Raw genomic sequence first — 25,339 nt, 5'->3', positions numbered from 1 at the left:
CAGACAAAGCTGCATTTCTTTAAACTCAATGGCTTTCAGCCATGGATGCGCAGGTGACCACTTGTGGACCAGTGGAAGTGGTGCACGGGACGCCTTGAGACGGAGGGGAGGGGGGGAGGGGGGAATCGACTGCTGCAGCAGTTCCGGCACCAGGCGCCGGCGCCGTTCGCTTGTCCTGCAGATCGTCCATCAGTGCAGGCAGAGCTAGAGTTTCACCGATGCTGGCTTCAAAAAAATAGACGCTCTCTTCCTCCTTTTCTCGCGAGCGTTCTGTTCCCACACTACTCTCGCGTTTCTTTCGCCTTCAGAAACAAAAGTCTGCATCCAACCTCCGTGCTTTTAAACATGCAAAACTGATATCTTGCCATGGATCGCGCGACCTTTCATTCTTATGTGGGCGTGGGCTTCGCGGACCTCCGAAAATAGCTTCGCGGGCACCCATTTGAGAAAAGCTTCTGTGTAACTTATAGTTGCAGAATTACGTCATTCAAGTTAACATGCAGGTGAACCTATGACACATTGTAAAGAAGGTAACAATGCGCCGACACAATTGACGATGGAGGTTTTTGGGTTCTTCTCCGATCAGCTGTCGCGTGCACTTTTAACTCAAGCTGCCTTTGTCGGACCCGGTCTTGTGCTTCGACACTCGATCGCCTTTCGCCACCGGTCACCGTTTCCAGTACTCCGGTAATAAACCACTCTTCAACATAATACATACCGGCTATCGGGAACTCACTTGAATGGAGCTTCGAAAAATGACATTAGTTCATATAAAATTGAACAGGGTCTGAACCAAAACCTTGAGGTGCACGATATCGAGCAGGACAGACATGCGAGAGAGAGGTGTATCCGAACGGAGAGGACCTTGACTTTGTCCAATGTATGTAGTACGTTTTATTATACTAACAGCTGGTACCGACAACGATCGAAATACGACGCTCGGAGCAGGGTGAAACGCCCTCGCTCGGTGCATTTTGGGCTCCCTGGGCGCTGCCATATCAAAAAGTTTCTACCGAGAGTGAGATATTACATCTATACTTGGACTCATTCTGAATGACTGCACTGCACGCCAAAATTAGTGGCAGGCGCTAAATGGCGCTGCCCGTTGCAAACTGGAACTGAATCTCTAAGCGACAATTACAGCGCCTTTCTCTTCTTCACTAAATATTTGCAACATTCTTAATTGAAAGGTATGTGGCATTCAAAAGAAGAGTGAGAAAAACAATTCAAAGCTCAACTTGCTGACTGATATTTTTCACAAACCTAGGCTGGTTTTCAGATTTTGAGTTTTGATTTCGCATGGAGATTCCCCTGGCAGCAGGCGGCGCCGCTTTAGAGTCTGCCACTTTTGGCGCGCAGTCATTCAGAGCGAGGTATAGGCTGAACCGCGGTCAGCACGTATCTCTTCCATTGTGTTGTTTATTAGCGCAACTACGAATCTCCACTCGAGGCATAGAGTTTATACACAACTCGAGGTATGGCAGACAGACTTGTCTGCCTTGTCGTGCTCCCGACAGGGGAGAGGAAGAAAATACAACTGGAAACGGGCGCTTACGAAGAGTTGCTAAGCTCTTTGTCACCATTTGCCGCCTTCACCGACGACACTTTGGTAAGTGGCTTTGCATCGCATCTATGACATTACTATTAAAGCCCGTTTGAACGAGTCGGAACTTTCCCGCCGTTAAATTTTTGTACATTTGCTTTGTCCTCGCTTAGCTACTTCGTACTAGTTCGCAAATACGAATTATCGAACGTTGGAATCATTAAAGTTAGCTCAAAATTCCTCAAAACTGTAGAAGAGTTAAGTAAAGATGTGTTTATATAAGCCGTTTCACTGAAAGTAACTATCGTAGTTCTCAGGGTGGTTGTTTTCGCGCCGAAAATAAACCCCGCGAAGTTTAAAAATTATCACGTGGTGTGTTTGTCCTCCGCGCCTCGCTGTTACTCGACCGAAAGAAATCGGCTACACAAAGCTTTTAAGAATAAACTACACCAAGGTCATAACCGCTTTGCGATGAGCGCGGACGTATCATTATGCAGGATACGCCGTTTTGAACTGCGAAAAGGTCTCCGTAGCGTTGTCGCGGTCCACGAATACTCATCTATCGCAGAACCACTGCTCCATTGTACCACCGCTTGTTTATTCGTTGCGGCTTTGATCAATCAATTTTCTTTAGCAAGGGCACTTACATGCGACGCGGGAACTCATAATCACGTGATAATTTTTTAATGTTTTTATTTTATTTTAGGCGAAAAGGAACTACTACAGTTTGCCTACTTAATTGCCCTGTTTAGCTCTATGGCGTAATCAGACTAATATTTCGGAGGGGGTATACGTCGCCGATCGAGAAAAAAAATGACGAAAAAGGGCCGAATGGAGGGCGGGGGCAGCAGTATGCAGTGCTAGAATTTTCGTGGTCACCAAACCACATACCCCCCCCCCCCTCCTGCCGCGCGCCTGCCGCTCCCCTGCTGTAGCTTGCAATAACCAATCGCAGAATCGACTTGCCCCTGCTTTAGAACACTGAAATTGCTTTCATAAAACATTTGAAACTGAATTTTGGAACTTGTGCCTTTCACTTTGAACAAAATTGCACTGAATTTAAGGACAAATTTATAGCTGCCACATTAAAAATGTTTGTAGATCTGGGTGAGATAACTGCTTATAATTCTGTCCCCATTGTACGAAAGTTTTACAAGTGTAGCTTCACAATGCATAAATTTTCATTCAGTGCAGCTGATTGTTTTCAAGCAGCTGATTATTTGAAATACCTTGTATTCCGCCTCTTAAAAACAACCTGAACAGAATCTAACCTGGGTCATTAATTGTGGCCATAAGGCTGAAACATCTCCACTGGAACCATAAAAAAAAAATCTGAGATGCTTTGCAATGCATCATATTAATTGAATATTAATGATTGTTTTGTAAATTATTATTTAGTGCATGCATTTATTCACTTAACTCTTTGGGGTTGAAATAAAGAAACTATGATGTCAGAAGGTTCACTGTAACAGGATGCAGCACTGCAGCCAGTCCATGATTACATTGCATCACTGCTGGGCATTGAATTTTCGAGTAAATATATTGAATATCCTGACAATTAAGGCCACATGAACAGATTGAAAAGAGCACTACAGTTTCAATCCTTATTGTTAATGTCTATACATGCATTACATTGCTGTAGGACAAATATTTTATTATTTTGTAGAAAGGGGACCTAATCAGCTGTTTATGCACTGACTACAATGAATGCAGATACAAATCTATGATGAAGAACTTGATGACTACATCGACCTTGAACAACAAGCAGTACCAAATAAGGCAAAACTGAAGCTGGTGAAAAGGGTGGTGCCGGCAACAGATGTGAGTATTTTACTGAGACTATTGATGGTGGTCTTGCTCAGAATTCACCTTTACATTTTATACTTGCAAAATTTTTGTAAGGCTGGTGAACTGAAGGAGGAATTCTACCAAAATCCAAAGAACGCGTCTCCTTCCCATACCAAACTATTTAAGAGGGATAGCTGCTCTCTTGGAATCACATCAACATAAGACAGGAGCAAGTTTTGATGTGAAATGTAAAAATTTCACCTGATTGCATCCCCCCCCCCTCCCCCTCTTCCTCAGATTGTGGCTGATCCGCCACTGAAGTATAAGCTGTGTTACAGGGTGTATAGGCAGGAACCATGAGTCGCTCAGAATGAAGCCTTGCCAGAGTTTGTGCTCTCTGTGTACCAGCTGGTCCATAATCTGAAGGCTCTAATCAGTAGCAAGCAAGGTATCCAATCCATGTTTTTATCTTGCAAATTGATTTATTTGTGCAAGCATGTCGCAAAAAGCACAGAGATGCTTGTAAGACCAGCAATGTACGTGCCTATCTGAGCCATGAATTTGGTTTACCAGTTCCTGCCATACTTGAAATGGGGAACTAATTGTACTGAACCATGCAGACAAAAAAAAATACCGACTGGCACTACTCGTATAAATTTTATTCAACTCAGGACGCACTTATATAAGGTGGAGTTCAAGGGGAAAGAAGGGATGAACAAAGCCAACCATTAAGAATGCAGATGCAAGGAATGAGCCCAGAAAAACAAAAGAAAAATATTGGTTAGTAGGTATCAGCTTCTAAAAACTTGAATTCAGAGGCAAAAAGAGATAATGAAGGCGTGCTGATACACCTACACTGCCAAACTTTTTTTTGTATAATGCCTCCAAACTAACGCGTGCCATTTTGTTCTTACTCTTTTTAAGAATCTTCGTCTCATTCGACTGCGCCTCACATCCCTTGCACTTGATTGCATGCGCAACCAAATCTGCATACTTGTCCTTTACTTCTCACACATTTTGGGAATGGTCCCATTGATACAGCAGTCCGACTGGCCAACATAAAGCTTTCCACACGTTAAGGGAATAGTGTAGACCACACCAACAGAATACTTTGTAAATGGAGAGCCGGTTTATCCGACAACCCCCCTTTGTTGAGTTGCAGATTCAGGGGCACAATTTTCCCAGCTTGTCATGAGCCGAAAAGATGACACTCACGCCATGCCGGTTGCCCACGTTCCTCGAGTTGTGTGCGGATTTGTAAGGCACAACAAATTTTTTCATCAATTCAAGTATGCACCCACTAGCCCAAGAAGAGGTGTTAATGCAATTCCTGCCAAGATGTGACAGTGATCAAAGCCACTATCTCAATGATAGACTGCAGCAGCACTTTCATAATGGTACTGCATGATCTTTTAAATTATTGAAGGCAATGCAAAGGGTGTTGCCTCGAGTGGAATACAGAGCCACTACTGTCAGCAGGGGCAAGTCAAGAGGCATATTGCGACGACAGCATACATGGAAATCAACTTAGGCTTCACATTCATCAAAGTAAGCCAATTAATTCTATAGCTGTAAGACAAGGAGACTCATTCTGTTGAGCCTGTGACAACTGTTTTGCATTTAGTTTTTTGTCTGTTGCCTTTTACAGTCATCATAATTGGCTACTACCATGTGCAATCTTATTCTCATTTCAGGCAAACACAAATTTTCATGCTTTTTTTGCTGGTAGATGCATAGATTCATTAATGTATAAAGTGCTGTCAGTGGAGGTGGCTTCTATTTTACACCACTAAAGAGCGTGCTGCATAAGTTCCATATTCTCGTCAGTGCAGTTATATTCATACTATCATTCATTTAATGCAGTGTGCAAGTACACAAAGTGCCGCTGTCAGTGTTCCTGACGACCAAAGTGGAAGCCTGCCGGACAGTGAAAGGTAGGCAGTTTCTCAACTTGTTGAAATAATGCAGTCTGTTATGTTCACTGTTAGAAATTCACCCTTAATTTTGGCAAAGAGTTGTCTGCTTATTCTATGCATGGGAAGTCGTGATTGTATCTAGTCAGTGAAATTAGAAAATTTATGAATTAGTGAGGGACAGAAGCAATGAGTCCAGCTGTAGCAGTCTTCTCTGCGTGTATCATCCGTACTTGATTTGTTCGAGTCATCTTTAAAGCTTACCTCACAAATTTTATGGCATGGCCAGCATGAGAAGTAACTGCAGCATATTGTTACGAGTGAAAATCACAGAGTAGTACGTGTAACACTAGTCCAGGCTCGATGGGCACCGCTTAACTCTACCCACTCTGCGTCATCTTCGTCAGCCAACCAAGAGACTTCATCTTTCACTTGCTGAATGTCAGCATGGTATGCCATGTTGACGTTACCCCCTCCGTAAAAGTACAGTTCCGGTGCGTTCTTCATGGACAAAGCAGAGCATGAATGATACGGTTTGAGGTGTGTCACGTGCGCTATGTCCGAGGCTAGTGGTACATAAAACTTCTCATTTAGAGGGGTGATTTCGTATATGATGTCTGTGACTCAGCGCAAGATAAGGTAAGGGCAGTTGTGTAGCATGGGAGAAGTTTTTCACACAAGCCCACTCGGTGGGATCGGAGCAACAGCAGAATGACAGAGCCGGAAGCATAGTACATATCGCGGTGGCGACTATTGTAACGGGATTCCTGGGAGCCTTGGGAGGCAAAGAGCCTGTCGCGAGCAATCTGGTGAGCTTCATTAGCGTGGGCAATGGCATCAAGAGCGCAAGTGCTGGTGGTGGCGTCAGTACCGGGTAATGATGTATTGAAGGGGAGTAAAGGGTGTCGGTGAAAGAGCAGATAAAAGGGAGAGTAGCCAGCGGCATCAGGATGAGAAGAGTTGTAGGCAAATGTTACAAATGGTAGCATAATGTCAATGGCAGTAAATAATGGTAATGTGGGGAAAAACCGGTAAAGACACGACGCATGCGTCAATGTCACAATCCGTACAGCTAGGAGGATCGGCAGGGTGGCAGGACAAGCAGTCTGCATCTTGGTGAAGCCGACCAGACTTGTAAACGACAGGAAAGGTGCATTCTTGCAGCTGTAACGCCCAGCGCCCCAAACGGCCAGTAGGGTCTTTGACTGAAGAAAGCTAGCCCAAGGCATGGTGGTCTGTGATGACAGTAGGTAGGGTCGCCCAAACAAATTAGAGTAGAATTTCGTAATAGCCCAAACAAGTGCCAGGCAGTGCCCTCTACACAACAAGTGCCCTCTAGAGTAATTTTGTTCACCGTAGATAATAGGCAGCTGGCATATACGCAATCACTCTTGTGCGGCCGTGGCGTTGCTGAGCAAAGATAGCTCCAATGCTGTGGCCACTTGTGTCAGTGTGAGTTTGGTAGGGGCGGAACGGTTAAAATGGGCCAAGACGGGTGGATTGTTGAGAGCAGCAATATAAGCTCGGAGAATGCTGCAGCTTGGTCCAGGCCCTAAGAGAAAGGTGCATCTTTTTTCAGCGGGGTGGTGAGAGGGCAAGCAAGGGCTGCGAAGTTCTGGACGAAGCGTGAAAAATAAGAACACAAGCTGATAAAACTGCGAACATCACTAGATGAATGTGGCATAGGAAAAGTATGCATAGCGCGAATCTTATCAGGGTCAAGCTGAACAGAGGCAGGGTTAACCAAGTGGGAGCTGCATCGGCTAGTTTTCTGAGAAGCGGCCGGCATGGACGGTGAAGAATTGTAGTAAGGAAGAGGAGAGCGGGAACGTCAGGGTTGCGGGGAAAGCAACTGGCTGGAAACATGACCAGTTGGAGCAAGATCAGCGGGGGGGTCGGGTTGACGCAGAGACGGTGTGGTGCAGAGACTCCACTGAGGTTGACATAGTAGAATGGGCAGGACAACATACCAGCGGTTGCAGCAGTGATGGATATGGCCAACATAGGAACAATTGAAGCAGATGGGGTGATCATCAGGGGTATGCCAGTTAACAATATTTTCATATAACTTTTGCACTTATGCAAGAATTTAATTGAACGCTTTCATTTTCATATCCACAATCGCTTAATATGGCTCCCACATTGGCAGCTATATCAGCTGTTTCCATGTTAACACCCTGTTCACAGCATGTTTGTTTTAACACAGGTGACCTCCTGCAGAGCTCCACACTGCCTGCAATCACTATTGCTTAAATTTCCAGGAAAACATAAATATTGACTTGATAATTTTTGCTGGAATCCACTTTAAAATTAACTGATGGTGCACATTTGGAACAGTCCAAAGTCATGTGAGTTGAGTCAAGACTGCGTTTCGTAATGATCACAGCATTGTTTATATGACCTTTTCTGTCATTGCAGATTGCCAGTGGTGTCATACCACACTGTGCCACTTCAGAAAACGCATGATTATTTAGAGTTCAAGCTGCCCAGCTTTGAACCTTACGAGTCAGTGCTCCAGAGAAGAACTCCTATCAGCCCACAGCTGCGACGATTCATAGTCACCAAGCTGTTCCAGCAGTGCTTTGGAATTGCATGGTATATACTGACCTCACATTCTAATTTGCTTCAGAACATGCTTTGAGACATATTCAAGTTTAGCCATAGTTAATCTCCCAACTTATTAGGTAGCACTGCCTTATTTTAGAATACATACTGGATGGGGCATTGTGTTCATGTATGTTTACCAAGGAGAGAGTGAGACAAAGCTGCTCATGCAAGCCATGCGCACATTTAAGTGAAATATTTGTTGGGTGATTTTGAAGCAAGGAAAGGCATTTTTGCCCTTCAAAGGTAATACTTCAAAGAAACTAAAAAAAATGCTGCAATTATAGATAATGAGCTTACTTGCAGTGTTCTCTTTTAGTTTAGCATATATTTTAGTTTTCTACTTTGAAGACACTTTTATGCTTAATTGTCACTGTTTCGAATTGCTGTTTCATTTCGTTGTAGGTACCCCTCTCGGAATCTGTATCGTGTGGCGGCAGAGCACCTCGTCGCAAAATACCCACATCTCATTGATAGAATTGAGTGTGGAAGTGGCCTGGTGAGCACTCTGAACTTCAACTTTTGTGTTGCTGATGCAGAGTCCTGTTATTCCAAAACTGATTCTTGATTATAGACTAAGAGATTGACACCTTCAAACAGAAAAATTTAATTGCAGCATGCAATGCTAACCTGCTCTACCTTTTATTTATGGTAAAACAAGTTCATTTGTGGGCTTTAACATCCCAAAGCGACTCAGACAATGAGAGATGCCAAGTAAAAGAAGTGAATGGCAAATTAATCTTATGGCAAGTGCAAGAAGAAAATTTTGGGTGCTTCCTCTTTTGATATGCTTAACTACCTTATAACTATCTCCATTTTATTATCCAGTTATTTTTGCACCTTTACTATCTTCACAGGATTCCTGGGTTCAGGCACTGCGAAACAAGTTCAAAAATACACGCAAACAAGCAGAAACTGTGTCAGAAGAAATGGAACTTATTAAAAAGAAAAGTCGCCACACATCGCAGAAAGATGGAGAACGCAGCAGACCAGTCATGCCAAACAAAAAGCTATGTCGCCTGTCTGTAAGTCTATTCCAGTTTTCTCATTTCTGATTTGTGTTAGCTTTTTCATGTTACTATAGGTAAATCATTCTGGCAATGAATATGCATTACCTCATGATTTTTGGCTATAATAGCTCATTAGCCAAGAAACTGTACTAACTGCACATGAGGTCCTGAGTTTGACTTGTGGCTAGTGTTGCTAATTTAGCAGAAAATATAATGACACATCAAGGCAGTTTTATTTAAGCACACCATGAAAAGACTAGTTCCTGAACTAAAGCAATTTTTTTATTTTTGTAACCTATATCATGCGCACCTTTAATAAATACTCGGCATGCAATATTTATGAAATTTGCTGTTTCTACAAGAAACATGGGCGCTGATTTCGCCATTAACATAGCACTGCCTGTAGCAAAATATTGTAAATATTCATACTTTGTTCTGCAATCAAAATTTCACATTCCTGGTTGGCAAATGTGAATTCTAAAAATGTGCTCAGGAATTTCTGGTACAGTAGAACCAGAAACCAGTGGCACAGTAGGACTGTACATTTGTCCCTTTAAGTAGACATATTTGATGAAAAATCAGCTACAGTAAAGTCCCTGTTGCGGTGATGTTCTTTTCACGAAATGACATCACCGCATGCACGCAACCTAGGATCACGAGGCAAATTTTTATTTAAAAAAAAAATAAAACCGCGTGTTTTTTTAATGGCTTAAGTAGGCTAGGCAGCTCCGAGAAGATTTCAATTTTACATGGGCTTTGAAGCTGTGAGGCGAAGCACACATCGAGTAGCGAAAAAAAGTAAAGCTAGCTACGAATGTGAGAAGGCGGCACAGTCTGTCCAGAATGGTTTGGTACGTAGGTCTTAACGTCCCAAAGCGACTCAGGCTATGAGAGATGCTGCAGTGGAGGACTCGTTCAAAAGGTATAAGAAAGTAAAAGTGTAGCGAGAAGTAGGGAAAGGAAAAAGCAGCTGAATGTTCCCAGCATGTGCAGTGCGAAGCATGAGGGCGCTCAACTGTTGTGCACACTTCTCTATTGCCTCTTAAATGACAGAAAGTCTTTGCCCAAGTCTTTTCTGCGCTGATTTTTCTGAAAAATATGAACCAACACGCCCAACTCGCTGCATATTAAAGAGTGGAAATTGGTGCCATGTTCTTGCAAGCATTGGTTTTCACACAAAATCAAATTCAGTTGTATTTGTAGCCACATTGTAGTGATGCTAAAGAGGTACTTCCACACGATGTAAGCGAAAAAATCTTATAAATAAAAAAATGCACAAAAATATGGTAAGAAGGATAGAAGGTACTTTTGAGTGTTCTTTTTTTCCATAAAGCAAGAAGATTTGTTTAGTAAGTAGTCATTTAATTACTACACAGCATCTTTAAGGCCATATCATCACCAACAACTATAGTAAAGACCCCGATGTAAGGATTGTTGCCAGTTCGAGTGGCTATATTAGGGCGGTGCTTAAATATATTCGCAATAAAAAATGCAATCCAACTGGTTCTAAGAAGTACTAAGAAGCCCGTTTTTGTCAGGGACTCAGCTATAGCCTTTTATTATACCTGATAATTAATAAAAGGATGATTTTGGGCAATAACGCAGCTTAACCTGAACTGCACTAGATATGATGTGTCAGCTTTTGACAACATTGTCAAACCTCTTGAAGCATTCTGAATATCTGCTAGTTTCTTTGAAAAGAGAAAAGTACTGGCAGACTCACTCCTTAGTCATAGCAATGCCCGTGTGGTGCAGGAGCACCATCTGTACTTTTGGATGAAAAATAAAAATAAAATAGTGCTGAGGCCCAGCAGGGGATGGTACGGTCCGCACCGGGTGCAGCGCCCAGGGGGGTGCAGCGCCCAGGGGGGGTGCAGCTGGGCAGTGAGAGGGAGGAAGGGGCGGGGGGCGAAATGAATTATTGTGTAAAGACGCGAAAAGGCGCACATTGGTGTTGCTGGATCACTGATTGGCAAGTGTGATCTTCTCGTGGAATGAATTATTCTGTTGTGAGAATGCCTGACACATTCCTAAGTTTATGCCAGAGACTCCACGCCATTTTAACATTGCACCGGGCCTGTGTACAGGTGCGGCCATAATACTACGGAGCACGCTTCTCGTGTTTGAAATTTTCTAATTCCTTCTTTGGAAAAGATAGAGTGGTTACTCATGCCCACATGTGTGCGCACCAGTAGCTTGTGCTTACATGTATGTGAGGTACTTCTTAATATTGGCTGGGTTACGTGTGACAAATATCTTACTTCCGAGGTTTGCTCCGTACATATTATTATGGCCGAGACTGTATGTGTGTGTATGCCCTGCAAACACCAGCATTAACCCGATACCTATTGGAAACCCCTGCGTGCCGGAGCATTAGACGACGGCCGCCGGCAGCCGCGCCGCCGCATCGCCTATTTTGGTGTATGTGCAGTGCACTCTTTTCCCAAGAGAGGACCGCCGGCTGTCTCTCTCCAGCACTTTTTGTCTTGTTCATTTATATCCTGTGCTTTTCTCACTTCTCGGCCTAGTTGCACATCTGCCTCACACTTTAAAAACGCCGAAAGGCACGAAGTGCATGGAATGCTTATGCAATGCATAGTTCAGGAGGCCCCTTTGTTCTTATGATCTCATACGTACTGGGCAATCACCTGTCTTAAGCCGCTTGCTCAGTGAATGTCCTTACAACTTACACGTGCTAGTGTTTCTGCCTTTTATGGAAATATGTGCTTTTGATGTGATGTTTTCCTGAAGTATCAGTCATGGGGCACGATCGCTGCATATGAGTGTTAAAAAGAAAAAAATGCCAATTCACTCGCACTGATGCAGAGCGAACTTGATTTGAAAGCGAACCATGAGGACAGAGGAGGTAGAAAGTTTCAGTTTGGCGCAACGCAGGGACAGAGGGAAGGGGGGGGGGGCACGCCTCTGCACCGGGTGCGGGTGACCCTAGCGACACTACTGGCAGCAAAAGAAGCAAACTTTTAACCACTTGTGAAGCCTCAGCATTCGTGAACTAAATTGGCGTGTAATTCCAATTCTTCTGACATCTATGGGCTGCTTAATTAGTGTCATTCGCTATGATTCCATGGCGAGTTGTAATCCACTGAAGTGTAATAAATGGCCTGCTATAATAGCCTGGTGATGTAGGTAGCCTGTGTTAAGAGAAACGGGCTGGTGATTAGTTTTCTTCAATAGGTTTGACCGATACTGTAGCACTGTTTTGAAGTCGCTGAAGTTAATTCAGTGACTATAGGGCTTCATTCAGCATAGGATATAGAAGGCAGCTTCTTGAATCCCAGGAAGCTCCGCTGTCGTGGAGGATGCTTTCCGCCAGAGGTGATGGTAATATATCTTGCCTGTTGAGAGCACATAAAGGTAATAAGAGAGATTCCTGTGAAGTTGAGCCATTGATGAAGACATGTGGATGTCTTCAGAGCAAGTATTTTTAGGCTGAGAAAGTCAGCGCAGCTTGTAGTAGCACTGCATGTGGCATGCAAGTTTTAATTCATATTTATACTTCTAGTGGTATAAAAGGCTTTTTCTGATGCAGCAGTCCTTCATGCAAATATTTTCATGTAGGCAGCCATTTCCTTGGCTGAGTGAAATTATAGGAAGGTGCAGCAGTAGTTTTCGATTTACTTATAACTTCTGTCTTCATCCAAGATTGCCAAACACTGCAAGTACGGCATGGTGAAAAGCTCTCAAAAGTGGTGAAGAAGGACAGCTGACGTGATGCGACCAGCATGATGGTTCACTTGAAGTTATGAGATGAGGGTGATGACATTACCAGTTGCAGACCTGTTTTGGCACACTCATTTCTTAGGAGTGCTAATTTCTGTTCTCAAGGAGTCTTGTGATGCATTTGTAGATCATTCACTCTAAAAACCTTATACAACTCAGTAGAGCGATTTACCATGAAAATGTGTATAAGCTCGTTAGCTGCTTTCCGGCACACTTTTCATTAGCTTCTGCTCCACAGGTGCCTTACCAGTCGTCAAGATATATACGGAAGTGAGAGCTACAGGTAGCTTTGTGATAACCTCATAGCTTGCTTTGCCATGGCCTGTATATGCATGTACTTCTTTGACCAAGAGATAGCGAGGTCAGTTCTATCTTGAAGGGCAGATCCAAGGCAGGCATTGTCACCTGTGTCACCTGTGGGAGTCCTGGTTGGCCATCTGCTCAGAATGTTGATGGTCATGAACTCACTGACAGTAGTCTGCATTGTTCCTAGAAATCTTCATTTCATGCCGAGAGCCCACACAAACACGAGCACACGGTGGTTCAACAGAAAGCGGATTTACAGAAAACAAAACTGCTGCTACCCAAAAAAACTACATACTGGTAATCAAAATATATATCCGTTATTGCTCAATAGACTCTGATGCAAGACTGCTGTTTTTCGCTTTTTACCTTTTTGATGAAATTTTGTTTGCCATTGCAAATATGGATTTTTGATCTTATTGCTATTTCTCCAGGGTATGCTGTCATGGCATGCTGTCAAGTGCAGAAAGTACTTGGTTGAATATTTTATTATTTCATCACTTTTGTGTATTCTCTATCTTCATATTTGTCTATCACAACCCCTGCTTTTTTTCCTTTATGGCAGGCTATAGTTCTTAATTGTCCTGCTCATGTTTGCAAATCAAATCTTGGAGAGGAAATTAATGTGGCAGAGCGTTCTCGTAGTGGAGAAAGAAAATATTATGTTCCACATGGCAGACTTATGCTTACGCAGATGAAAATGGACACTCTGTAAACTTTCCTCAAGCATACCCATTCCAGCAGCTTGCCTAGAGGTGTAAATTTTCCAAGGAAATCGGAACGTTCCAGCTGGACATGATTTCCAACTCAATAATCCAGCTAAAGATACGTGTCATTTCAACTGGAATAGCTTTTTTCAGCTGGAAAGGCATGGTTTCTAGCTGGAAAGATTGTGTACATTGTTTCAGTAATCAAGCTGTAAATGGGTCCTTTGTTCTGCCTTGTTGCACTGTAGCAAAATTTCATAGCAAGTACAAGAGTGTGCTTTCTTATGCTAGGTGTTTTTTAACTAGTTAGAGGCCATTATTTTAAATCCTGCGAGAGATATGTCACTCCAGTCTGCAGTACAGCAAGGTGGATGTTGTATGTGATAAAGCTGAGTGATTAAACAATTGGTTAAAATTAAGTAATCAATCATTTTGCTTTTTCATTAAGAGAAAACATTATAATAATAAATTGAAGCCTGTCAGCATAGAAGCTGAGTCCAGCTCTGAAATTTTCTTTACCGGCAACGCATTTTGAAATATGTAAAAAAAAAAAATACCTTTTTTAGCTCATAAAGTTGGTTTCCGGCAATTGCACATATTTAAAATGGTGTTGCTGTCTGTAGTATTGTTTCAGAATTCATGCTAACTGTTTCTGTAGCATAAATTAGACAAACAGCCTCGATATTTATTGTACTAAAAAGCAGAGTGATGCTGTTTTAATAAAGTGCATAGCAGACAGTGGACTTTACCAGCTAAAAAAATTTGTATGCTCAGTGTTAAATATTTCAAACCACTTCTAATAAAGCAAACTTAAAAACTGGACTCTACTTTTTATGTTGACAGCCTTCAATATCTGACATAATTTTGGCCTCTAAAGGCAAAATTTAAAAAGTTGATTAAATAATCTTAGAGCTCTATCATGTACATAATATAATGCCCACCTTTCTGTGCAATTTATCTGCACAGACTGCAGGTAGGACAGTAGGTAGGTTGCAATCTACGTGCACAGACAAGAATTCCATAGTTATTATATACTTCCATGGCAAGTGGCTCGTCATTTTTGTAGTTTCAAGTGCAGTTGATGTATGCTCAAGTTTTGTGAAACAAAAACTGCCTTGTTCGACTAGTTGGTTATTGCTCAACTTTCATTAGAGGTGCAAAATGTACAGACATAAGGAACGTATACAGGACTGAGTGTCACTGACAATTGCTTTATTTGGAGGCAAAGTAATGCACAAATATATAGTCATATCGTACACACAAGAAACACCATCGTGCTGCAGGTATGATGCGATATGATAATGAGCAGGTGAAATAGTTTCTGTTGGTGCTATACGGTGGCGTGGATGTGTCACTGACACACATGCTTCTCTTTCGCTACCTTCGGTATTTTTACTTGCTGATGGAATCCGTACATCAGCAAAACATGGCTCATAAAAGAGTGATTAGCAGGACCTCATATATTTGATTAAATCCGGCCCTTTTTATCTTGCTCAGAGTTTCTTTCATACTCCCTGGTTTGCTCATTCATGCAGTGCCCTGTATGTCCCATGTATGAGTGGCTACAGAAGAGAAAGATGTGCTATACCAACCTTTTGGTTGCTTAATTTTTTCTGGTGCACTCTTTTCTTCTTCCTCTTCTGATGTGACAGCAAAGGCTTCTGAACTTCCTTGGGGCTGAAAAGACAGGCATGACTGCTTGTGTACTTCCTCAAACCTTGGGCTAACTGTTGTAAGTAGGGCACAACTGCAGCAATTGCCACCTCCTCTTGAGGAGCATCTGACCCTTGTTCTAACTGCCTCTCTCATTTTCTGTAGGAATCTTTCCATGACTTTGGCAACAAGCTAATCAGAGAATCCACCTGAGGAAAGCCTGGCAGATTGGTTTTGAAAACTTAATTGCATCGTGTGAGGGCACATTTCATGTGCATGCGTTCTAGGCAAAATGATATGTGTTCTCGCCTCTCTCGGTCCTGTGTTTGCTGTGGTTTTAATTTTCAAATTATATACAATCCTCATTTTTATTATCTTGCAATGAGCAGTCATATGGACGAAGTTTCGCATGCAAAAAAAGGAGAATAATTCTGTCATATGACTATGCTTATTCAAACCTAATAAAAAGGGGGATAGCTTCACTTTGTCTAGAATGCACCCACAGGAAATTATGCGCTCACAAGGTGCAGTTATGTTTTCAAAACCAAGCTGCTAGGCTGTCTTCAGGTAGCTTCTCCAATTAGCTTGTTGCCAGAGTCATAGAAAGGCTCCTGCAGAAAATGAGAAAAGCAGTAAGAACAAGGGATAGATGCTCTTCAAGATGAAGGGGTGAGACCTGCAGTGGTGCCCTCCGTACAGCAACTGGCCCACAGTTTAAAGAAGCATGCAAGCAGGCATGGCTGTCTTTAAAGCCCCAAGGGAGCTCAGAAGCCTTTGCTGTCACATCTGAAGAAGAGGAGAAGAAAAAGTTTGTAGTATCGAGCATCGGCGACCATCTATTAAGTGCACCGAAAGGGTGTATATGAAATCTTTCTCTCCTGTGGCCACTCCTACATAGGACAAACAGCTAGGTCACTGCACGAATGAGCAAATCTGGGGGCACAAAAGAAATACTGAGCAAGAAAAAGATGGCCCAAATTTACTCAAGCATATAGGGTCCTGCCTATAACACTACTATGAGCCATGTTTTACTGATGCAAGGATTCCGTCAGCAAATTAAGTAAAAATACCAAGGCTAGCGAAAGAGAAGCATGTGCATCGGTGACACATCCATGCCACTGTATAAGACCGAGAGCAACTATATTTCACCCATTCATTATCTCATCGTATCATACCTGCAGCACGATGGTGTATTTTGCGGGTATGATGACTCTATATATATTTACTCTGACTCCGAATAAAGCAGTTGTAAGCGGCACTCAGTCTTGTACGTCATCCTTGTGTCTGTATATGTTTTTCCTCTTTAATTAAAGATATGTGAAACTAAACAAGTGAATATTGTTAGATGATGGCACTTACTGGTTAGTCATCCATTGCTTGAGCACAGCTATATTGGCTTAATTCTACTTGCTGAAACTATTTTCTTGTGCTGAGAGCATTTATACTGCACCATCCCACTGCAGGACTACAGACACCTGATTGTGTATGGAGAGACACCCGATTCACTAGCTAGTCACAAGGAGTGGCTTATGGATACTGCCTTAAGGGCCACATGTGATGATCGTGCCCTGGAAATCCGTCTGCGTGCTACAGCTATTGAGAGGCATGAGCAGCTAAAGGGAATGTCGCTGTTGGAAGCAGTTGCAACATTCCCTTTTCTTTGTTTTGAGGCAACGGTATGTATTTTGCAGACTTGCATGCAAACTGATCCTTACTGAATGAAACATGCTCCTTTCTCTTTGCCTAGCTATAATGGAATTTTCATACTCTTTCAGTTGCTAATGGAATTTTCATACTCTTTCAGTTGCTAATGGAATTTGACATCGTGTTTCAAAAATCCATCAAGGACTGCATGCAAACTGGCTTCAACAACCTCTGCAATGCCATCCTCAAGTGTGGCAATGAACGTGAAGTGGCAATATTTACACAGACGCCCCCAGGTAATAATCTGCCTGTCGATACTTCGTTTCTAGCAATGCTGGTAATGGACCACTTTTTATCGTGGGTGGTGTATTGCGCCGCACTTGAAAATTTTCCCAGGAGATGAGCCTCGTTTGGGCTAAGATCAGTTTCACTGTAATAGGGAATTGGATGAACTTTCAGTAATATTTTGAATATAAGATATGCGAAGTTAAAGTACTCTTAAGAGCACCTAAATTATTATCATCAGCCAGACTATACACACTGCAGGGCGAAGGCCTTCCCCATTTTCTTCCAATTTATCCGGTCCTGTGCTAGCTGCATACACTTGACCCCTGCATTCTTCTTAACCTCATCCACCCACCTAATTTTCTGCCGTCCCTTGCTATGCTTTCCTTCCCTTGGTATCTCATTTGTTACTCGTTTCGACCATTGGTTATCCTCTCTTCGCACTACATGTCCTGCCCATGCCCATTTCTTCTTCTTGATTACCACTAGAATGTCAGTAACTCAAGTTATTTCTCTGACCCACTCTGCACGCTTCCTAATGCTTAACGTCATACCTACCATTTTTCATTCCATAGCTCTCTATGTTGTCCTCAACATGAGTACAGCCCTTTTCATTAACTTCCATGTTTCAGCCTCATAGGGATATAGTACTGGTAGGATGCAATAACTGTTATACACTTTCCTCTTGAGTGATACCGGTAAGCTGCTAGTCATAATGTGTGAGTACCTTCTAATTGCGCTCCATCCCAATTTTATTCTCCTTGTTATTTCCCTTTCGTGGTCTGGATCTGTGGTCCTTTCCTAAGTAGACATTTGCCTACGACTTCCAGTACTTCGCTAACTATTTTAGACTGCTGTTCCTCTCCCAGGCTGTTGTTCAACATTACCTTCTTCTGCATATTGATCTTTAGGCCTACCTTTCTGCTTCTCCTGTCTAGATTATTAATCATTAGTTGCAGTGGTTCCCCTGATCTTAACAATACAATATCATCAGCAAATTGCAGATTACTGAGATATTCTCCATTGACCCTGATGCCTAACTGCTCCCATTTCATTACTTTGAATGCACTCTCTAAACACTGCAGAGATTGTGTCTCTTTGCCTAACACATTTCTTAAGTGGAATTTTATCACTTCCTTTATGCAAACAATGGTTGCTGTGCAGCCACTCTAGTGCTTTCACATATGCCTCAACTGCACTCTGATCTCGCAATGTCTGCTGTGGTTTCGACCGAGCTAAATGATTTCTAGTATTCAATGAATGCTGTATGGGGCTGTTTATATTTTGGGCAATTTTTTATCACTTGGTTGATATTGTTGACGGTTTGGATATGATAGATAGTAGGGTACCCTTTCCAAAATCCTGCTTGATCATTTGGTTGATTAAAGTCTAAGGTTGTCCGGATCCTGTTTGCAATTGCTTTAGTAAATACCTTGTACGTAACGTATACAGTTAGCACATAGTAATCTGATTGATATGTAATTTTTCAAGTCTTAGCGCCCCTTTCTTATGAAATAAGATGATCTTAGCATTCTTCCATGATTCCGGTACTTTCGAATCATCAGGAATTGCGTATGGGGGGCCAGTTTTTCTAGCATGATACCCCCTCCGTCCTTCAACAAATGTGTAGTTATCTTATCCTCCTCAGCAGCTTTCCCTCTTTTAATGTCCTTTAAGGCTTTCTTAACCTGTTCCTTCATTACTGGCAGAACGTCTGATTGCTCTTCACTGCAGCCAATCTCATTTTTCTCCCGACTACTTTGGCTACTGAAGTGGTCTGTATAGAACTCTTCGGCTACCGTGATTTTCTTGTCCATGTTAGTAATGACACGGAGAGTTGAGCTAGTTGGTACATACTGAAGGGAATAACCGCAGAGACGAGAGACAAAGAACGAAGACAACACGGGCACTGTTGTCTAAAAAAAATGGCCGTGTTGTCTTCCTTCTTTGGCCCGCGTTTCTGCGCCGTTATTCCCTTCAGTTAGTAATGACATTGCCCGCCTTCTCCCTCAATGAATACATGATTTTTGTCTGCCTAATTTCCTCTACCGTTTTCAGGCTGTGACCATTGTTGAGAGCATGCTCAATTTCTCCTTGTTATACTTCCTTATGTCGGCCACCTTGCACTTATTGATTAGCTTTGATATCTCTGCCAGTTCTATCCAGTCTGTTGGGTAGGAGATTTTCCTACTTTAGTGTTTTCTAATCAAATCTTTCGTCTCTTTAGATATAGTTTACTGGTACCCTATCTAACTATTCTACCGCCTACTTGTATACCGTGTACTCAGTAATGCTGTCTCTAAAATGACAGTTCAGTTTTATACAATTTCACAATTCCAGGGTTAGAACAGAGTATGAAGTCAATTTCATTCTGTCTCCCTGTTAGGGCTTTTCCATGTCCACTTGCGGTTCTTTCATTTACTGACCAAGGTATTCATGATTCGTAAGTTATTGCGTTCAGAAAATTCAACTAACTGATACCTCCCACCTGCTGTTCCTTAACCCAACACCACAGTTGCCCACTGCCTGGTCTCCAACTTGCTTTCTGCCTACTTTGGCATTGAAGTTGCCCATCAGTATAAGTATACTGTGTTTTTACTTTCCCCATTGCCAATTCTAGATCTTCGTAGAAGCTTTCGACTGCCTGATGATCATGACTACATGTAGGCGCGTATACTTCTACAATCTTCAGTTTATACCGCTTATTAAGCTTAATTACGATGCCTGCCGGCCTCTCATTTGCGCTATAGAATTCATATTTATATTACCAGCTATCCTTATTGACAAGGAAACCCACTCCTTGTTCTCGTATCTCCGGTAAACCTTGACAACACAGTACATGCCCGCCCTTCAGTACAGTATATGCCTCATTAAAGCTTCAAGTTGGGCTAGTTGGTAATTCCTTGAAGGAATCATTTTGTTAGCGGTAAAAACACGGACACAAAGAACACGATACACAAGGGACACCCGCTAGACTGCAACTAGTTTTTACTGTACACATACATGATATATACATATGACAATCAATAGCACACGCAGGTGCCTCGTCATTCACACATAATCTCACCCCCCCCCCCCCCTCCCCGTTACTCTTTTTCCTTTGTGACATGCAATCGCGAAGATAAATAATTCCTTTTCCTGTCAACACAAGGGAAGGGGTGCTAACATACGCCGCCCGCCTTGTCAATTTGATAGGCTTCAATAATTTCCCTTTCTTTTTTCTGGGCCCCCACATACATCACGAACGTAGCATCACATACTGGAAAACAATCTTTGCAATTCTAGCACTGCTTCACCAATTCCGACCCTCCGGCCAGTGATTGAACAGCCGTACAGCACTCTCTTATGCGGTCATTCACACACCTTCCAGTTTGGCCAATATATACTTTGCCACAGGCAAGCGGGATAGTGCTGCAGCAAAAAACACCGAACTAAATTTGCGACATGTAGAACGGGAGTCGTGTACACTATCCCGCTTGCCTGTGGCAAAGTATATATTGGCCAAACTGGAAGGTGTGTATGACCGCCTAAGAGAGCACCACAGAGCTGTTCAATCACTGGCCGGAAGGTCAGAAGCAGTGCAAGAGTTGCCAAGATTGTTTTCCAGTATGTGATGCTACGTCCGTGATGTATGTGGGGGCCCAGAAAAAAAGAAAGAGAAATTAATGAAGCCTATCAAATTGACAAGACGGGTGACGTGTGTTAGCACCTCTTCCCTTGCGTTGACAGGAAAAGAAATTATTTATCTTCGTGATTGCATGTCACGAAGGAAAGAGAGTGATGGGGGGGGGTGAGACCATGTGTGAATGACGAGGCACCTGCGTGTGCTATTGATTGTCATATATATATGTCATGTATGTGTACAGTGAAAACTAGTTGCAGTCTAGCAGGTGTCCCTTGTGTATTGTGTTCTTTGTGTCCATGTTTTTACCTCTAACAAAATGATTCCTTCAAGTATAAGCCTCATTTGGCCTTCTAACCTCACTAACCCTTATGATATCCCATTTCATACCCTCTAATTCCTCTAACAACACTGCTAAACTACCTTCACTAGCTAGGGTTCTAGCATTAAACACTTACACTGCCATTAAACACTGCCAAGGTCAGTTTCCAATGGCGGCCTGTCTGGAGCCAGAAATTCTTACCACCCCCGCTGCGTCACAGATATGACTGCCGCCATGGTCAGTTGTTCCGCAGCCGCTGGTGATTGAGGGCGAGGGGTTTATTAGAACATTAATAGGAGGTTGTGGCCAATTGCTGCACCAGAGTGGCCAACACGTGCTCTGGTGAGAAAGTCCGCTGCTGGAGGTATTCACAGGCATCAGGTCGCACCCCAAACCTGTTAGCAATTCCATCGACACGTGGATATTTTTTTAATCCAGTGGAGAATTCCAGGGCACTGGGATTCGAACCACCTAAATAGCATATTCATATCCCAATGTGTAAAATGTATAAATAAAATCAATAAACAGATTTAAGAGATAAAGAAGCAGCAATAAAATCAATGTGCTAACAGTGCATTGAGCTGTAAAAAAATGGCTATCTTAATTTTGAGAGTAGGAGTCTAACAGATCAAGTAAGAAGCATCAATTTATGTATTTTATTTTAGGAATTACTGCCAGTCTTTGTAGAAAGGATGTTTAGTAGCAGTGGGTGTTACAATAAATGTACATTAAGGGAAATAAATCTCTCAGGGAGTGATATAAGGAAAATGTGGACAAGGCAATGCCAGCAAGCATCATGCTTAAACAAAAAGACAGAGTATCACACTAGCCAACAATGAGAATCAAAATGAAGAAAGGACAACGATCTGTGCACCTCATGCTGAGCCAGACATTGCAATGGTTCAGCATTTACATAGCAACACAAATCAGACATGGTCTAACAGCACAAAAAACATGGACACAGGGTAGAAGTGAGACAACGCTGAGTGTGTTGGCTCACTTCTACTCTGCGTCCATGTTTTTTGCGCTGTTGGGTTATGTCTGATCTGTATCGAAACCAGCTCGCCCAGTTTTTTGTCCTCCAAAAGTTTACATAGCAAGATGTGTAATTAAGATACCCAGTGACATCATACTTAGTGCCATTTAAAGAGGCATGAATGCAAACATATGCATTTAAAAGAAAAACGAAAAAAATGCATGCAACATGTATGAAGAAAAGAATAAAAATAGCAGGCAGTGCAAGATCAAAAGCTCATACTAAGAATAATCTCATGTGTTCAGTTAGCGATTTCAGTTTAAATCTGGCTTGCTGGTTTAGATGCATGCAAATTAAAAGTAAATCTAGCTGACTTGAAACGTTTTCTAGTTTTGGAATTGCATAAGGAGGTGTCGTGTGCGAACTGATTCCAGTGAACACTTAAGGAAAATACATTCCCTCACAAGAGCTGGATTTGGCCATCCTTGTGTAGTAATGGGCCACAACCATCCATGAATATTCTACAAACCCGACTTCCAGTCCCCAGCGGCTGCAGAGCAACTCACCACGGCTGTGGACGGACCTGTGACGCAGAGGAGGGTGCTAAGAATTTCTGTCTCCAGACAGGCCGCCAATTGAAACTGACCGTGGCTGTTCAGTGCTAGAACCCTTGCTAGTGAGGCTAGTTTACTAGTGCTCTTCAAGGAACTAGTGGGCATGAAATTGTGGTATCACAGGGCTTAATGAGGTCGCAAAACCAAATGAGGTACATACTGTACTCAAGGGCAGACATGTATTGTGTTATCAAGTTTGCCCGAGAGCCGAGAACTGGGGTTTCTTGTCAATAAGCATATAGCTGGTAATATAGATGGATTCTACAGTGTTAATGAGAGAATGGCACATTGTAATTAAGATTAATGAGCAGTATAAACTGAAGGTTGTAGAAGTATACGTGCCTACATGTAGTCATGATCAACAGGCACTCGAAATTAAGCTTCTACAAAGATGTAGAACTGGCAACGGGAAAAATAAATATGCAGTATACTGCACTAATGGGTGACTTCAATGCCAAGGTAGAGAAAAAGTAGGCTGGAGACCAGGCAGTGAAGAACTATGGCATGGGTTCTAGGAATAGCAAGGGGGAGTTACTAGTTGAGTTTGCAGAGTGCAATAACTTAAAAATCATGAATACCTTCTTCAGCAAATGGAAGAACCGGAAGTGGACATGGAAAAGCCCTAACGGGGCGACTAAAAATGAAATTGACTTCATACTGTGTTCAACCCCCGCCATTATGCAAGATGTAGAAGTATTCGGAAATGTGCGATGCAGTGACCACAGGATTGTAAGGTCCCAAATTAGTCTATATTTGAAGAGGGAACGAAACATATTGGTAAGGAAGAAGTCCATCAATGAATTAGTGGTGAGAGAAAAGGTAGAGGAATTCAGGGTCTCGCTACATAATAGATATTCAGCTTTAACTGAGAAAGACGACCTTAGCAGAAGCAATTCACGACACTTTCAGAGATATCATTATTGAGTGCGTGGCAGAAGTAGGCGGTAGGATAGTTAGAGATGGTGCCAGTAAATTATTAAGCCGACAAAAGATTGATATTAAGCAGACAAAAGATTAATTAAGAAGTGCCAAAGTGTGAAAGCCTCCAACTCAACAGACAGGATATAACTGGCAGAGCTATCAAAGCTAATCAAGTGCAGTGTTTGACATAAAGAAGTATAACATGGAGAAAATCGAGCATGCTCTGGAGAACGGTGGTAGCCTTCAAGTGGTGAAGAGGAAATTAGGCATATCAAAAATCAAATGTCTGCACTAAGGGATAAGACGGGCAGTGTCATCACTAATATGGACAAGATAGTCAAAGTAGCCAAGAAGGTCTATACTGACCAATACAATAGCCAGAGTAGTCAGTATAATAAATAATGAGCATAGAACCAGTGACTTTCATGCCCAATCTCTGGCTCAAAAGGTATTATCAGTCTTGGCCCTAAGGTCTAGCTGGACTAGGACTGGGCAATGCCTACCATGTGGCTTTTTGTGGTACTTGCTCCGATGGACTTCGGAGTGGGTGTTTTAAAGGGGAACATAATAAATCTGTTCGCAGCAATGATGCGCAAAGGTCTAATAGTATTTAAAAGTAGCCATTGCTTTGCTTTTTTGTAAAGCTCAATATTTTGCTTGTGCTGAACTATATTTTAGGCATCCTTTTGCATTTTAATGAGGTTGCTTTTGAAATGTTTGCAGAGGAAACCATCTTAGGATTGCTGAAATTTTTGGCAAACCGGTGTGGGGACCCATTAAACGTCCTCTTAGCTGAGGTGAGCAAGTCATGTATGCATAAAACTAATTATTGGTGTTCTATATTAGTGTTTTAGTTAGTCTAGCACAAATGTATTCCCTTTCTCAGAAGTGTACAGAATGTTAGGTACAAATATGTGGGTAGTGTAGACTACTGCATGAATGTAATGTATGAAACGTTAACACAGCAGGAAGAATTCTTTGCATCTGTGAGCAGTGTAGTGATGTATAATTAATCTTTGTTAACTCCACAGAATGAGGTGCCACTGACGCCATGCCTGCGCACAACTGAAGGGAAAGTGGCGCTCTACGTGGACCAAGTTCTCATCACAGAGGCATCATCATGTCTGGGAGGCATATGCTGCCTATTTGCAGCATTTTGGGTGTTCCATATCGAGTATCCGCAAAAAGCACACCGAATACTTACGTTCTTGGAACACGGATTTCTAGGCCTGACACAAACCAAACCTCGTGTCAAGGCCCTTGAATTGATCAATTTTTTCAAAGCCAGTATACAATGAATTTGTGGACCTGCTTTTTATGTCTAGTCAGGTTTTTTTTTTTTTGTCTCACAAAGGACATTTGGAGTTTCTGCTGCATTTTACGTACAACTCGGCTACTGTCATAGTTTTACAATTAACATTGTTTTTAAAGAATCACATGCACCTAATTTTGGTTAAATAATTCCTTGTCATCATCTTCAGCCAGGCTATACCCACTGCAGGGTGAAGGCCTCTACCATACGCCTCCACTTAACCTGGTCCTGTGCTAGCTACATCCACTTGACCCCTGCAAACTTCTTAACCTCATCTGCATGAGTTCTTGCAAATGGCATGAGTTCTTCCCAACGGTGTGGTTCCCTCATGGGAAGGAGACACCGAAGTATGTTGGTGACTGCAGGCTGCCTAATCGGTTG

The 25,339-nt window shown here is 42.4% G+C and overlaps 1 protein-coding gene across 1 annotated transcript; it reads left to right on the top strand.

The window, feature by feature from the left end:
- The first annotated feature begins 1,477 nt into the window (after window positions 1-1,477).
- LOC146186921 (uncharacterized) lies at window positions 1,478-24,944 on the top strand. The gene is made up of 10 exons (XM_084608144.1): window positions 1,478-1,609; window positions 3,257-3,364; window positions 5,195-5,265; window positions 7,663-7,839; window positions 8,254-8,347; window positions 8,706-8,873; window positions 16,726-16,938; window positions 17,067-17,177; window positions 24,291-24,443; window positions 24,678-24,944. The coding sequence occupies exons 1-10, from the start codon at window positions 1,478-1,480 to the stop codon at window positions 24,942-24,944; spliced, it is 1,494 nt and encodes a 497-aa protein (XP_084464270.1).
- The last annotated feature ends 395 nt before the right edge of the window (window positions 24,945-25,339 follow it).

This window comes from Amblyomma maculatum, chromosome 6, assembly GCF_055883805.1.
Source record: "Amblyomma maculatum isolate TAMU_Amacu chromosome 6, ASM5588380v1, whole genome shotgun sequence".
NCBI classification, from domain to species: Eukaryota; Metazoa; Arthropoda; class Arachnida; order Ixodida; family Ixodidae; genus Amblyomma; species Amblyomma maculatum.
This window is presented reverse-complemented; position numbering and strand designations above follow the sequence as displayed.